Genomic DNA, 12,646 nt, shown 5'->3' on the forward strand with positions numbered 1-12,646 from the left:
ACTTTATAACCTTATAGGTTGTGGAGACGTGTTTCCGCAAGTCATTTTGGCGACCCAGATGGGACGTGCTTTGCTCGGCTGCAGGATAGACTGAGGAGCGGACATCCTAGGTGTGCCCTGAGTCCTTTCTCAGAGGAGCTCTGCTCCCAGCCACTCACTGCGGGGGCAAACAACGACCATCTACAGCTGTGGACAAACGGTATGTTTAACGAGGGAAGCCAATAAGTCGTACGCTTGGCTGGGGCTGCTGATAAATCGCGCAGAGACGTCTGGCGTACAGCATAGTCCCCGTATGGGAGGAGGGTACCCTGTATGTTGGTAAAGGGGATTCGCTGACCGATAGAGCAGCCGCTAGCGATCTTGGGAGTAGATCGAGTGAATCCGAGGTCACCGCTGCATCCCAGTTTTGGGAGCCAGGATGGACCTGCTAATGACTGTGTAAGAAGCAGGAGAAAGGCAAGCGGAACCTCTTGAGTAGTTTTGGTAAAACATTAACAGCTGTTGGAAGGATATCAACTGGAATGTAGTAACTGTGTATTTAATTTGTGAAATGCCTAGGAATTTTATGTATGTTCAGGAAACCGTATTACCACCTAAAAACGTTTGTATGGTGTGCCCGGTACCGAGATATAACATCAGCAAATTGTGGATCCAAGAATAAACAACTCAGATCAGTTATAAACAACATTATATTAAGCTAGCTTTTAGACGAGTGAATGAGCATCTGTGCATGTGTATGAGACGCAGCACAGCTGCGAAGCGAGTGTGGAGTTCTGATCCGTGGTTCCGTGTTCTCCACGAGGAGAGCGGCCGGAGACGAACGAAGCGAATGAAGTGTATGTCAGATTGTAAAAAGTGTTATTTGAGCCTGTGATTAATTTTTGGTGCCCCCATATACAAGCCCGAGGTTTTTCTTGTAATCCGATCTTTGTGTTGAATGCCTCTGAAGCATGCAGGAATGAATGAATGAATGAGTAGGAGGAGAAGGAATAGTGAGTCTCTCCTCCGGTGGTTCGGGCTGGAACCCAGTGATTATTTGAATGATGAGAGTGAGTGGATAAGAAGGGAAAATGGTCTATATCGATTGGAGGGATTATATGTAACCCCTCTAGCGAGACCTGTAGCATTAGATTGGGAACAACCCTCTGAAATCGCTCTTCCCCCGATTGAAGACAGAATTCCTTGTTTTGTTTGTGGATTAATACCTTATAACTTTTATAATAGAGGGGGTTACCATCAAGCCTGGGTATTGCTGGAGTGTAAGCTCTGTAAACAAAGGTGGTATTGTGCATCTGATAGGCAAAGGCCTGAATGCCCTAAATGCTTACCCTAAACGGCACTTCCAAATCTTTATAATTGGGAAAGGGCTAGACAGGAGTCAGCAATAATAAAATTTGTATGTGGTAAGAGTAGCTTAATTCCAGAGCTTTGGGACATATGGGAAAAGAACTGGGACAGAGTTAAAATACAGTGTAAGAAACGCTTTAAGTGGAACTTAAAAAGAAAATAATTTTTAAAAAAATGGGAAACACACAAGGGGGAGTTATAAAGAGCATCCCTCTGGGATGCATATTAGCCCACTGGAAAGATATTGCTGGGACAGGAAACACAGAAAGCAAAAGAAATCTTGTTAAATATTGTAATCAATGGTGGCCACTATATAAATTAGAGAATGAAGCCAAGTGGCCGTTTAATGGGACTCTCGATTATAACACCCTTTTACAACTAATGTTGCTTTTGAGGAGAGAAGGGAAGTGGGATGAGGTATCATATGCAGACATGTTTTTCACTCTCCGAAATCATCGAGAGTGGCAAAGGGACTGCGGGATTGTACCTCCACAGGACCCTTTGGTACTCGCCCTTGAACAAGATAATAAAAAGGAATTTAAAGGCAAACTGAAACGGTGTTGCTCAGCATGCAGTATTGGGCAAAGATGCACTAGAGCAGATAAGATTCATCAGGCACCAGAGCAGGATCTAACCGATTTGTTTAAGCCTCCCCCTCGACCACAGGAACAGGATGAGGACTCGGATGGACCCTCCACCCCCCCGGGTAGTCCAGTATCCTCCCACACCAGGAAAAAGTCTGCTCCAATGGTCTTGCAGGCACCTCTCCGAGAGGCAGCAGGACCTAACGGAGGGACAATGTTAATTAAGGTACCTTTCTCTACTACTGATTTAGAGGCATGGAAAAAGGTTGCCAGGGATTACCGTAACGATCCGACAAGCGTGACCAGATACTTTCAGTTTATTGTAAAACAACATAATCCCAATTGGAATGATATACAGCTATTGTTAGATCATTTGACTGAGACGGAAAAGCAACTAGTTTTAAAAACTGCAGGGAATTTGGCTGAGGATTATTATAAAACTACGGGAGGAGACGTTAAAGAATATCTCCCCCTCCAAGATCCAAAATGGGAAGCAAACAGGTCTGCACATATGGAAAGATTGCAGGCATACCAGGAGTGGATTGTAAAAGGAATGGAGAGGGCTATTCCCAAAACAACAAATTGGTCAATATTATATGAAATTAAACAAGGTCCTTCTGAGTCACCATCAGAATTCCTGGATCGACTGAGGGACGTAATGCGTCACAACACACCATTGGATCCGGGGTCAGAGGTAGGAATACAACAATTAGTTTCTCTGGTTTTAGGACAATCTACAGGGGACATTAGACGCAAGCTTCAGAAGCTGCGTTCCACAGAAAGTAGAAACCTGGAACTATTACTGGATGAAGCATGGAGAGTGTTCAGAAATAGAGAAGAAGATCATAAGCGAGGACAGAGAAGGGTACTGGCAGTTGTTAGGGAAGAAGAAGAAAGGAAACCTAGGCCAGGACCACCTCAATTAAGAAAAAATCAATGTGCAATATGCAAACGGTTTGGGCACTGGAAAAATGAGTGTCCGGAAAAATGGAAAGTTAAGGAGAGGGGACGAAGTAATCAGAAAGGAAGGGCAGTGGCCCATATGAAGGAGGACTGACGGGGACCTGAGGAATCTACCCTAGCGGATCCACTGGTTACAATAAAGCTAGGGAAAGAACAAAAGAAGGTAGAATTTTTAGTGGACGCTGGAGCGACATACTCAGTTTTAAACCAAGACCTAATGCCCTTAGAAGACGACTATATTATGGTAAAGGGGGCGACTGACCAAAGTGAAAAGGCATATTTTTGCAAACCTCTAAGGTATGAATTAGGAAAACAATGGGGCATACACAAATTTTTATATATGCCTAACTCCCTGAAGGCACTTCTGGGGAGAGATTTATTAGAACAATTGGGTGCAATAATTAAATTTAAAGAAGGAGAGATTACTCTGGAGGTAAATGACCAAGAGTTTATACAAATAATGAGTTTATCCCTAACTAGTGTTCCCACAGAAGGAAGAATCAGTGAAGAAATTATTGACCAGGTATATCCCGGAGTATGGGCCACTGATGTGCCTGGGAAAGCAAAGAATGCCCCACCTGTTGAGGTCAGACTTAAAGAAGGACAACAGCCGGTAAGAATCAAACAATATCCTCTGAAGAGAGAGGATCAGGAAGGGATTCAGCCAGTTATAGAGAAGTTCCTACAACTAGGATTACTGAAAGAATGTGAGTCTAATTTTAATACTCCCATATTACCTGTCCGTAAACCTGACGGGTCATATCGGGTGGTTCAGGACCTGCGGGCAGTGAATAAGATAACTGAAGATCTCTACCCGGTGGTGGCAAATCCATACACTTTATTGACTGTATTGACACCTGAACTAACCTGGTTTACTGTTTTAGACCTCAAGGATGCTTTCTTTTGCCTCCCTCTCCACAAAGCCAGCCAGAAAATATTTGCATTCGAATGGGAAAATCCTAAAAGCAGACGTAAAACCCAGCTGACTTGGACGGTGTTACCACAGGGGTTTAAAAACAGCCCTACTATATTTGGCAATCAACTCGCAAAAGACCTCGAGTCGTGGGAAGCCCCAACCCCGCCTGAGGAAGGGAAACTGTTACAATACGTGGATGATATCTTGATTGCCACCAAGACAAAAGACGCTTGCATGACTTGGACGGTAAGCCTGCTAAATTTTTTGGAGCTTCAGGGATACCGAGCGTCTAAGAAAAAGGCCCAAGTAATGCAGCGTGAAGTGATTTATCTGGGTTATGAAATTAGTGCTGGAAAAAGAACTTTAGGACAAGCTCGAAAAGAAGCAATATGTCAGACCCCGAGGCCACAAACAGTGAAAGAGTTACGGACTTTCCTGGGAATGACTGGGTGGTGCCGACTATGGATTTATAATTATGGACTGCTTGTCAAACCCTTATATGCATTGACGACCACTGAACAAAAACACCTTCAATGGAATAAAGAAACTATACAGGCCTTTGAGCTACTGAAAAAGGCTCTGATGTCGGCTCCGGCCTTGGGACTCCCAGATGTAAGTAGGCCATTTTTCCTTTTCTCTCACGAGAAGCAGGGGATTGCCCTGGGGATATTAGCACAAGACCTGGGCCCATATCGTCGAGCGGTTGCCTGCTTTTCCAAACAGTTGGATACAACTGCCAAGGCTTGGCCTGGATGCTTGTGAGCAGTCGCGGCTGTGGTATTAAACATCCAGGAAGCCCAAAAATTCACCTTGGGCCAGAAAATGACTGTGTTAGTATCCCAGACAGTGTCTGCAGTGCTGGAGGCGAGAGGTGGACATTGGCTTTCCCCGCAAAGATTCTTGAAATATCAGGCTGCAATGGTAGAACAAGATGATGTAGAGATTGTGGTTACTAACATTGTCAATCCAGCCTCTTTCCTCAGTGGGAACACAGGAGAACCAGTACAACATGACTGTCTAGAGACCATTGAAGCGACGTATTCGAGCCGCACGGACTTGAGAGACAGCCCTATGGAGAACACAGAGAACTGGTTCACGGATGGAAGCAGCTATGTCCTAAGTGGTAAAAGACATGCTGGGTATGCCGTTACTACCAGCCAGGAAATAATAGAATCAGGGCATTTGCCCATGAATACCTCTGCGCAAAAGGCAGAAATAATTGCCCTGACCCGCGCTTTGGAGTTGGCCTAAGACAAGGCTGTGAATATCTATACGGACTCAAAATACGCCTTTGGAGTCGTACACGTGCATGGAGCAATTTGGAAAGAGAGAGGACTATTGATCTCACAGGGTAAAAACATCAGACAGGCAGAGGAAATTCTGAGACTGTTGGAAGCAGTCCAGCTTCCTAAAAAAGTAGCAATCATGCACATCAAGGCACACCAAAAGGTGAACTCGGATTTGGAGAAGGGAAATGAGCTGGCAGACAGAGAGGCAAAACGAGCAGCCAAAGGAGAGGTAAAAGTAGAAGGAGCTTTAATCCCTGATGGGCGAATTTCCCTAGAGGGTAAGCCTAATTATACTAAAGAAGATCAAAAACTTATCACAGATGTGGAAGGATCATATGATGAGGAAGGTTGGGCCCTCACCCCGCAAGGAAAGATAATCATTCCCTCTTCTTTAACACGGTCCCTGGTAAGGGAGGAACATAAGAAAGGACATTGGGGAGCAGAGGCCCTATATAAACACTTAATTAAAGATATTAGAGCTAGAAATTTATATACTACAGTAAGACAAGTGACTCAACAGTGTGATATTTGCCTCCAGACTAATCCTAAAAATACCCCCAGATTGGAAATGGGCCGAATTGGGAAAGGCAATGGGCCTGGGCAACAATGGCAGATTGATTTTTCAGAACTTCCAAGAAAAGGGGAGTATCAATACCTACTGGTATTAACAGATACCTTTTCAGGCTGGCCGGAAGCGTTCCCTACCAGAACCGCCAAAGCTCGGGAGGTGACCAGAATATTAATACAAGAAATAATACCACGCTTTGGGGTTCCAGCAACAATACCCTCTGACAGAGGGCCACATTTCATTTCAAAGGTGGTGCAACAAATTAGCTGCCATTTAGGTATAGATTGGCAGCTTCATACCCCATATCGTCCCCGGTCAAGTGGCCAAGTAGAAAAGATGAATCATTTAATCAAACAGCAGATTGTGAAACTTGGACAGGAGACTAATTTGGCTTGGCCTCAGTCTCTTCCTGTGGCCCTTCTGCGCATACGAACTAAGCCAAGGGCAAGAGAGGGGTTAAGTCCTTTTGAAATGCTGTACGGACGACCCTATAGCATACAAAAGGGCATATCCACGCAGGCAGGGGATGAGACTATAACTTCATATCTGGTGGCATTGGGTAAACAGCTCAATAAAATTGGAAAACATATGTTTGGAACCCGAAGTAGAGGATTAGATGGACCTGTGCATAATATACAGCCTGGGGATTATGTGTATGTTAAGTCTCTTGCAGAAAAGACTCTGGAACCGCAATGTGAAGGACCGTTCCAAGTGCTCCTCACCTCCTTTACGGCAATTAAGATCAAGGAGCAGAGCGCCTGGATCCATCATACCAGAGTGAAGAAGGCCCATAGATCTCCATGGAAGGTTACACAAATTCGGCCAGGAAAATTGTATTTTTCACAGTAATTTTGGTCAACGTCTATGCCGTTGTGGTAGCATGGAATCGGAATTTCTTTGTAGGCCTTCTTCACGGGATGGCTCAAGGAAATAATTTGTCAGATTGCTGGGTATGCACAGAATTACCAAAATCAGGTCAATTTCCTTTTCTAGGTATTCCCAAATTTAACATCCCACGGTTTACAAATACGACAAGTTGGGTAGGGGGACCTACCCCTCATGATCTGACGGGAGTATGGAGACCACCCGATGGCAATTATGACAGGTATTGTCTTTATGGACTAGATTTAAAAATTGAGCTAGAATATCAATGGATATTAGATCAAGTTGACCGAAATGATGCCTTGTATAATGAATCCAAAGCCATTGAACAAATGTGGGCAAAAAGCACATGGCCACTCCGACAGCTGATAATGATGCGAAACAGGGGAAGTAATTCGGTCCAGTTCTTAGGCACAAAAAAGGGGGCTTATCAAACTTGCAATAATATGTACCCCAGAGGGTCAATAAGGAAGACCAGCTACACGGGATGGGGGAAATTCCCAGGCGAATGCCAAAATACCGCTGAGTGGAAGCACGGTCCCAGTGAGAAAAGGTGCAGTTTACCGCCAGGCTGGTGGTACTTATGTGCAAACAGAAAGGCCAGGAAGCGTTTACCTCAAAATTGGTGGGGAGAATGTACAACAGGTATATTATTGCCTATCTCATACCCCATTAGGAATCTGCAAGGTGTCTCACGGACCCTGTGGTACCAGGTTAAACAAAAAAGAGAGGTTGAGAACCCCCTGGTAATTAGAGGAACCGGATTTCATAGCTTTGTAAGATGGCTCATCCCTATGCTAGGAGTAAGCGAATTAGAAAAAGCCATAGTAAATATCTCTGCCACTGTTGAAATCTTGGCTAACGCTACTGCTGACGCCATTGTCAATTTACAAAAGGAGATTAATTCATTGGCAGAAGTAACTATACAAAATCGCATGGCTTTGGATCTATTAATGGCTAAAGAAGGAGGGGTCTGTACAGCAATTAATCAAAGCTGTTGTGCCTTTGTAAACCGTGAGGCCCAAATTGAGACAGATGTGCATAGGATTTGGGAAGCTTCAAAACTATTTCATTTAATAGCACAAGATGATACGTCCTGGGGTTTCACAAATCTTTGGGAAAAATCGACTTCATGGCTACCTAATTTTGCATGGTTAAAACAGCTTTTTGTTCTGGTAGTGACACTGTTGATTTTAGGACTATTAACTTGTATTTTAATCAAATGTTTCTTTTGGTGCTGCCAGAACACTGGAGATGCTTATGTCACATGGAAAAAGAATCAGCTTAGGCATAGGCTGGAATCAAACAAGTACTTTTCTAAAGTGTTAGATCAGGAGTCAATTTATTAAAGGTAGTAAAAGAATTTACTAATGTCTTAGAAAAGGGGGGAATTGAGATGAGGAGCTAGGAAATTAAAATAGGATATAGAAATTAGGCACTCAAGAAATGAAGGTATAACTTAGTTTAGAGATAAAGATGGAAGACTTAGAGATCAGGCTAGGGGCTAGAGGCCCATTAGTTAAAAGATAACTAAGATTGAATAGGATAATAGATCATAGTCGATGGGCCAGAGAGCAGAACAATATGGAAACCTTGATTAATGGAAGCTGTGAGGGAACGCTTCCTGATGGAATAGGAAGACAGCCCTAAAAACTGGTCAAAACCAACCCTATGGTCCGGCCTGAGTCCAGGAGGCGACAGAGACTGCACAAGGAACGGAGGTAAAAAGTTCAACAGTGAGGAACAGGAGCTACTTCATCTCTGCGACCCCAGCCCACGACCACCGGGACACAGTGCGCAGACACAACTAGGAGGAGACCGGGGCGGAACATATGAAAAAGACTTTCAGGCTCATTATAATACGAAGTGGGGATAGGTCATGCATATGTATAGGCGTATTATGAATATGTGATGCTTTGTAGCATAAAGCCAAGACAAGGTGCCACGAGAGGGGCGCACGTTTGTGGTGGAACAATCCCCCGTGCGTCTCAGCGCTGAATAAACGTACCTACTTTATAACCTTATAGGTTGTGGAGACGTGTTTCCGCAAGTCACACATAGGTATTCTTCTCATAACACCTCCTCACAAATCCCAACTCCATCTCAGGTTTCCCTTCTTAAATATGTTATCACAGAGGCGCAGCCACGATCGCGAATTGGCTCGGTCTTGGCCAGAGGCTGGTCCGACTTGGAACAGGGGGAGCTTTCAAGAAGCTTCTCACAAGGGGCCACTGCTGTAGCCCCCTCCCTCGCTACCAAAAACCCTGCCACACAAACCCAGCACAGGCTCTGATTGATCCCTTCCTGCCGTGTAGGCTACAGCTTGTCCATACATGTATCTAAAATCTCAGCTTCTCAAGTCTTATGGTTGAGTGATATATACCCACCATGTGCTGCTTTTTCCAATTCCTTCAGGATTTCCTTTAGGACTTCTGATGACCTCTGGGAAGATTTTCCTATTACAGCTTTATACTTTGCTCTTTGAGGACCTTAACAGAAAGTATTAAGTTAAATTTCTCATGAATAAAATATTGAAAATGAGTTTTTAGTCTGTGAAATCAGTCAAGACTGACTACTCATCCCTGGGATTCCAGGTGATCTCCAGCACAGGATCCAGCCAAGAAGCTGGAAAAGGTCTTTTTGTGGCCACATCTGCAACCAAACACCCATGAGAAGTTTCCATCATATATTGTGATATACATGGTCCTAACTGAATAACAGAACATATAAGGGGAATCATGTAAGGACATGGCACACACATGCAGGTCTATATTCTCAAACCTTACTTACATTTGGGCTTTGAGCTGGCAGCTCTCGCTTTGTGAGGGAAGACCCACGGAACTACAGACCTGTTAGTCTAACCTCAGTTCCTGGAAAAATTATGGAGATCGTACTGCATACTACTGAAAGGCATTTAAAGAACAATGCAATCATCAGGCACAGTCAACGTGGGTTCACAAAGGGAAAGTCCTGTCTAACTAATTTGATCTCCTTCTATGATAAGGTCACTCACCTAGTGGATGAAGGGAAGGCAGTGAATGTAATTTTTCTGGATTTTAGTAAGGCTTTTGATACTGTCCCTCACAGCATCCTTCTGGGTAAGTTGTCCAGCTGCGGGATGAGCGGGTTCATAGTGCACTGGGTGAAGAACTGGCTGAAGGGCAGAGCTGAAAGGGCTGTAGTGAATGGAGCTTGTCGTGGTTTAAACCTGGCCAGCAGCCAAACACCACAAAGCCATTTGCTCACCCTCCCCCACCCGGATGATAGGGAAGAGAATTAGAGGGGTAAAGGTAAGGAGACTCATAGGTTGAGATAAAAATAATGAAATAATTGAAATAAAATAAAATTAAAATCATAATGATAATAATGATAGTTGTCGTGGTTTGAACTCGGCTGGCAGCCAACCACCACGCAGCTGGTTGCTCACCCTCCCCCCTCGGGAAATAGGGGAGGGACAAAAGGAAAACTCGTAGGTTGAGATAAAAAACAGTTTAGTGATGGTAATAAAACAAAACAATAGAAAGTACAAATGGGTAATGCACTATGCAATTGCTCACCACCTGCTGACTGATACCAAGCCCGCTCCCGGCCAGCGATCCTGACAGAATGAAGATCCCACCATTGGAAACCCGGAAGTAAGGGAGAACCTGCCTACTTTATATACTGAGCATAACATCACATGATATGGAATACTCCAATGGCCAATCCAGGTTCAGCATTCTGGCTGTGCCCCCTTTCAGCTCAAGAGAAAATTAACTCTATCCCAGCTGAAACCAGGACAACAGTAATAATAGAATATACAAATGAGCGATGCACAATGTGATTGATCACCACCCACTGACCGATGTCTAGCCCGTTCCTGGCTAGCGATCCCAGAGAAGAGAAGAAATCCTGAAACCGCAATCCCAGAAGAGGAGAGTGAGCTCCTGGCCAACCCTCATCTATATACTGAGCATGACATTATATGATATGGAATATTTCATTGGCCAATTTGGGTCCATTGCTCTAGCTATGCTCCCACCCAGCTTTTTGTGTACCTTCACACTAGCAGGACATGGGAAGTTGAAAAGTCCTTAATTTCTTAGCAACAACTGAAAACATCAGTGTATTATCAACATTCTTTCATACCAAATCTCATACTGAATCCAAAACACAGCACTATTCTAGCTACTAAGAAGAAAAAATTAGCTCTATCCCAGCTGAAACCAGGAGAGGTTACATCTGGCTGGTAACTGGTCACCAGTGGTGTTCCTCTGGATTCAATTCTAGGGCCAGTCCTGGTCACTATATTTATCAACGATCTGGATGCAGGAGTTGAATGAACCATTGGCAAGTTTGCTGATGATACCAAACTGGGAGGTGCTGCTGACTCTCTTGAGGAACGGGAGGCCTTGCAGACGGATTTAGATAGATTGGAGCATTGGGTTATTTTTAATGGGATTAAATTTAACAATTTGAAATGACAGATTCTGCACCTAGGATGCAGCAATGCCAGGAACAAGTATAGACTGAGAGGGGAGTGGCTGGAGAGCAGCCCTGCAGAAAGGGATCTGGGGGTGCTGGTTGGCAGCAGGCTCAGTATGAGTCAGCAGTGTGCCCTGGCAGCCAAGAGGGCAAACTGCAGCCTGGGGAGCATTAAACATGGTGTAACCAGCCGGTCAAGAGAGGGGATGATCCTGCCGTATTCAGGGTTGGTGCGGCCTCACCTTGAGTATGGTGTGCAGTTCTGGGCCCCACAGTTGAAGAAGGATGTGAAGGCCCTTGAATGCATCCTGGGGAGGGCAACAAAGCTGGTGACAGGGCTGGAAGGCATGTCCTATGAGGAGCGGCTGAGGACTCTGGGCTTGTCTAGTTTGGAGAGAAGGAGGCTGAGGGGAGACGTCATTGCTCTCTGCAGCTTCCTGAGGAGGGGAAGTGGAGAGGGAGGTGCTGAGCTCTTCTCCCTGGGATCCAGCGACAGTATGTGTGGGAATGGCTCAAAACTGCACCAGGGGAGGTTCAGACTGGACATTAGGAAGCATTTCTGTACCGAGAGGGTGGTCAAACACTGGAACAGGCTTCCTAGAGAGGTGGTCGATGCCCCAAGCCTGTCAGTGTTTAAGAGGCATTTGGACAATGCCCCTAATAACATGCTTTAACTCTTGGTCAGCCCTGAAGTGGTCAGGCAGCTGGATTAGATGATTGTTGTAGGTCCCTTCCAACTGAAATAGTCAAGTGTATTCTATGAAGCCATGACATACTCAGGCAATCTCCCTGCAGATCATGGACTCTCATGGTTTAAGCCCAGCCAGCAACAAAGCACCATGCAGCCACTCACTCACTCCTCCCATCCTCCCCCCGGGGAGGAGAACTGGAAGAAAAAGGTAAAACCTCGCAGGTAAGATAAGGACAGTTTAATAGGACAACACAAGGAGAGAAGAAACAATAATAACAATAATACTAATAAAAGAATATATAAAGTGAGTGATGGACAATGCAATTGCTCACCACCCGGAACCCAATGCTCAGCCAGTTCCTGAGCAGCAATTCCCCCTCCCCCTGGCCAGCTTCCCCAGTTATATACTGAGCATGATGTCACATGGTATGGAATATCCCCATTGCTAGTTCTGGTCAGCTCTCCTGGCTGTGACCCCTCCCATCTTCTTGTGAAAATTAACCCTATCCCAGCCAAACCAATGACATGGTCGCATCCAGAGAATAGTGGTCAACGGCTCAATGTCCAGATGGAGATCAGTGATGAGTGGTGTCCCTCAGTGGTCCGTATTGGGACAGTGCTGTTTAATATCTTCAACAACGACACAGACTGTGGGATCGAGTGCACCCTCAGCAAGTTTGCAGACCACACAAAGCTGAGTGGTGCGGTTGACATGCCTGAGGTATGGGATGCTATCCAGAGGGACCTGGAGAAGCTTGAGAAGTGGGCCCATGGGAACCTCATGAGGTTCAACAAGGCTAAGTGCAAGGTCCTACACCTGGGTCAGGGAAACCCCCAGTATCAATACAGGCTGGGGGATGAAGGGATTGAGAGCAGCCCTGCGGAGAAGGACTTTGGGCATACTGGTAGATTAAAAACTGGACATGAGCCATCAATGTGCGC

The 12,646-nt window shown here is 45.0% G+C and overlaps 1 protein-coding gene across 1 annotated transcript; it reads left to right on the forward strand.

Annotated features, from left to right (window-relative positions):
- Positions 1 to 6,416: 6,416 nt before the first annotated feature.
- LOC141917669 (endogenous retrovirus group V member 2 Env polyprotein-like) lies at positions 6,417 to 8,229 on the forward strand. The gene has a single exon (XM_074811048.1). The coding sequence runs from the start codon at positions 6,468 to 6,470 to the stop codon at positions 7,896 to 7,898; it is 1,431 nt and encodes a 476-aa protein (XP_074667149.1). The 5' UTR covers positions 6,417 to 6,467; the 3' UTR covers positions 7,899 to 8,229.
- The last annotated feature ends 4,417 nt before the right edge of the window (positions 8,230 to 12,646 follow it).

The sequence above is a fragment of the Strix aluco genome, chromosome W, assembly GCF_031877795.1.
Source record: "Strix aluco isolate bStrAlu1 chromosome W, bStrAlu1.hap1, whole genome shotgun sequence".
In the NCBI taxonomy this organism is placed as follows: Eukaryota; Metazoa; Chordata; class Aves; order Strigiformes; family Strigidae; genus Strix; species Strix aluco.

What these genes read in the sequence shown, in the direction of transcription:
- LOC141917669 (XM_074811048.1), top strand. Translation starts at nt 6,468, where the DNA reads ATGGAAGGTTACACAAATTCGGCCAGGAAAATTGTATTTTTCACAGTA.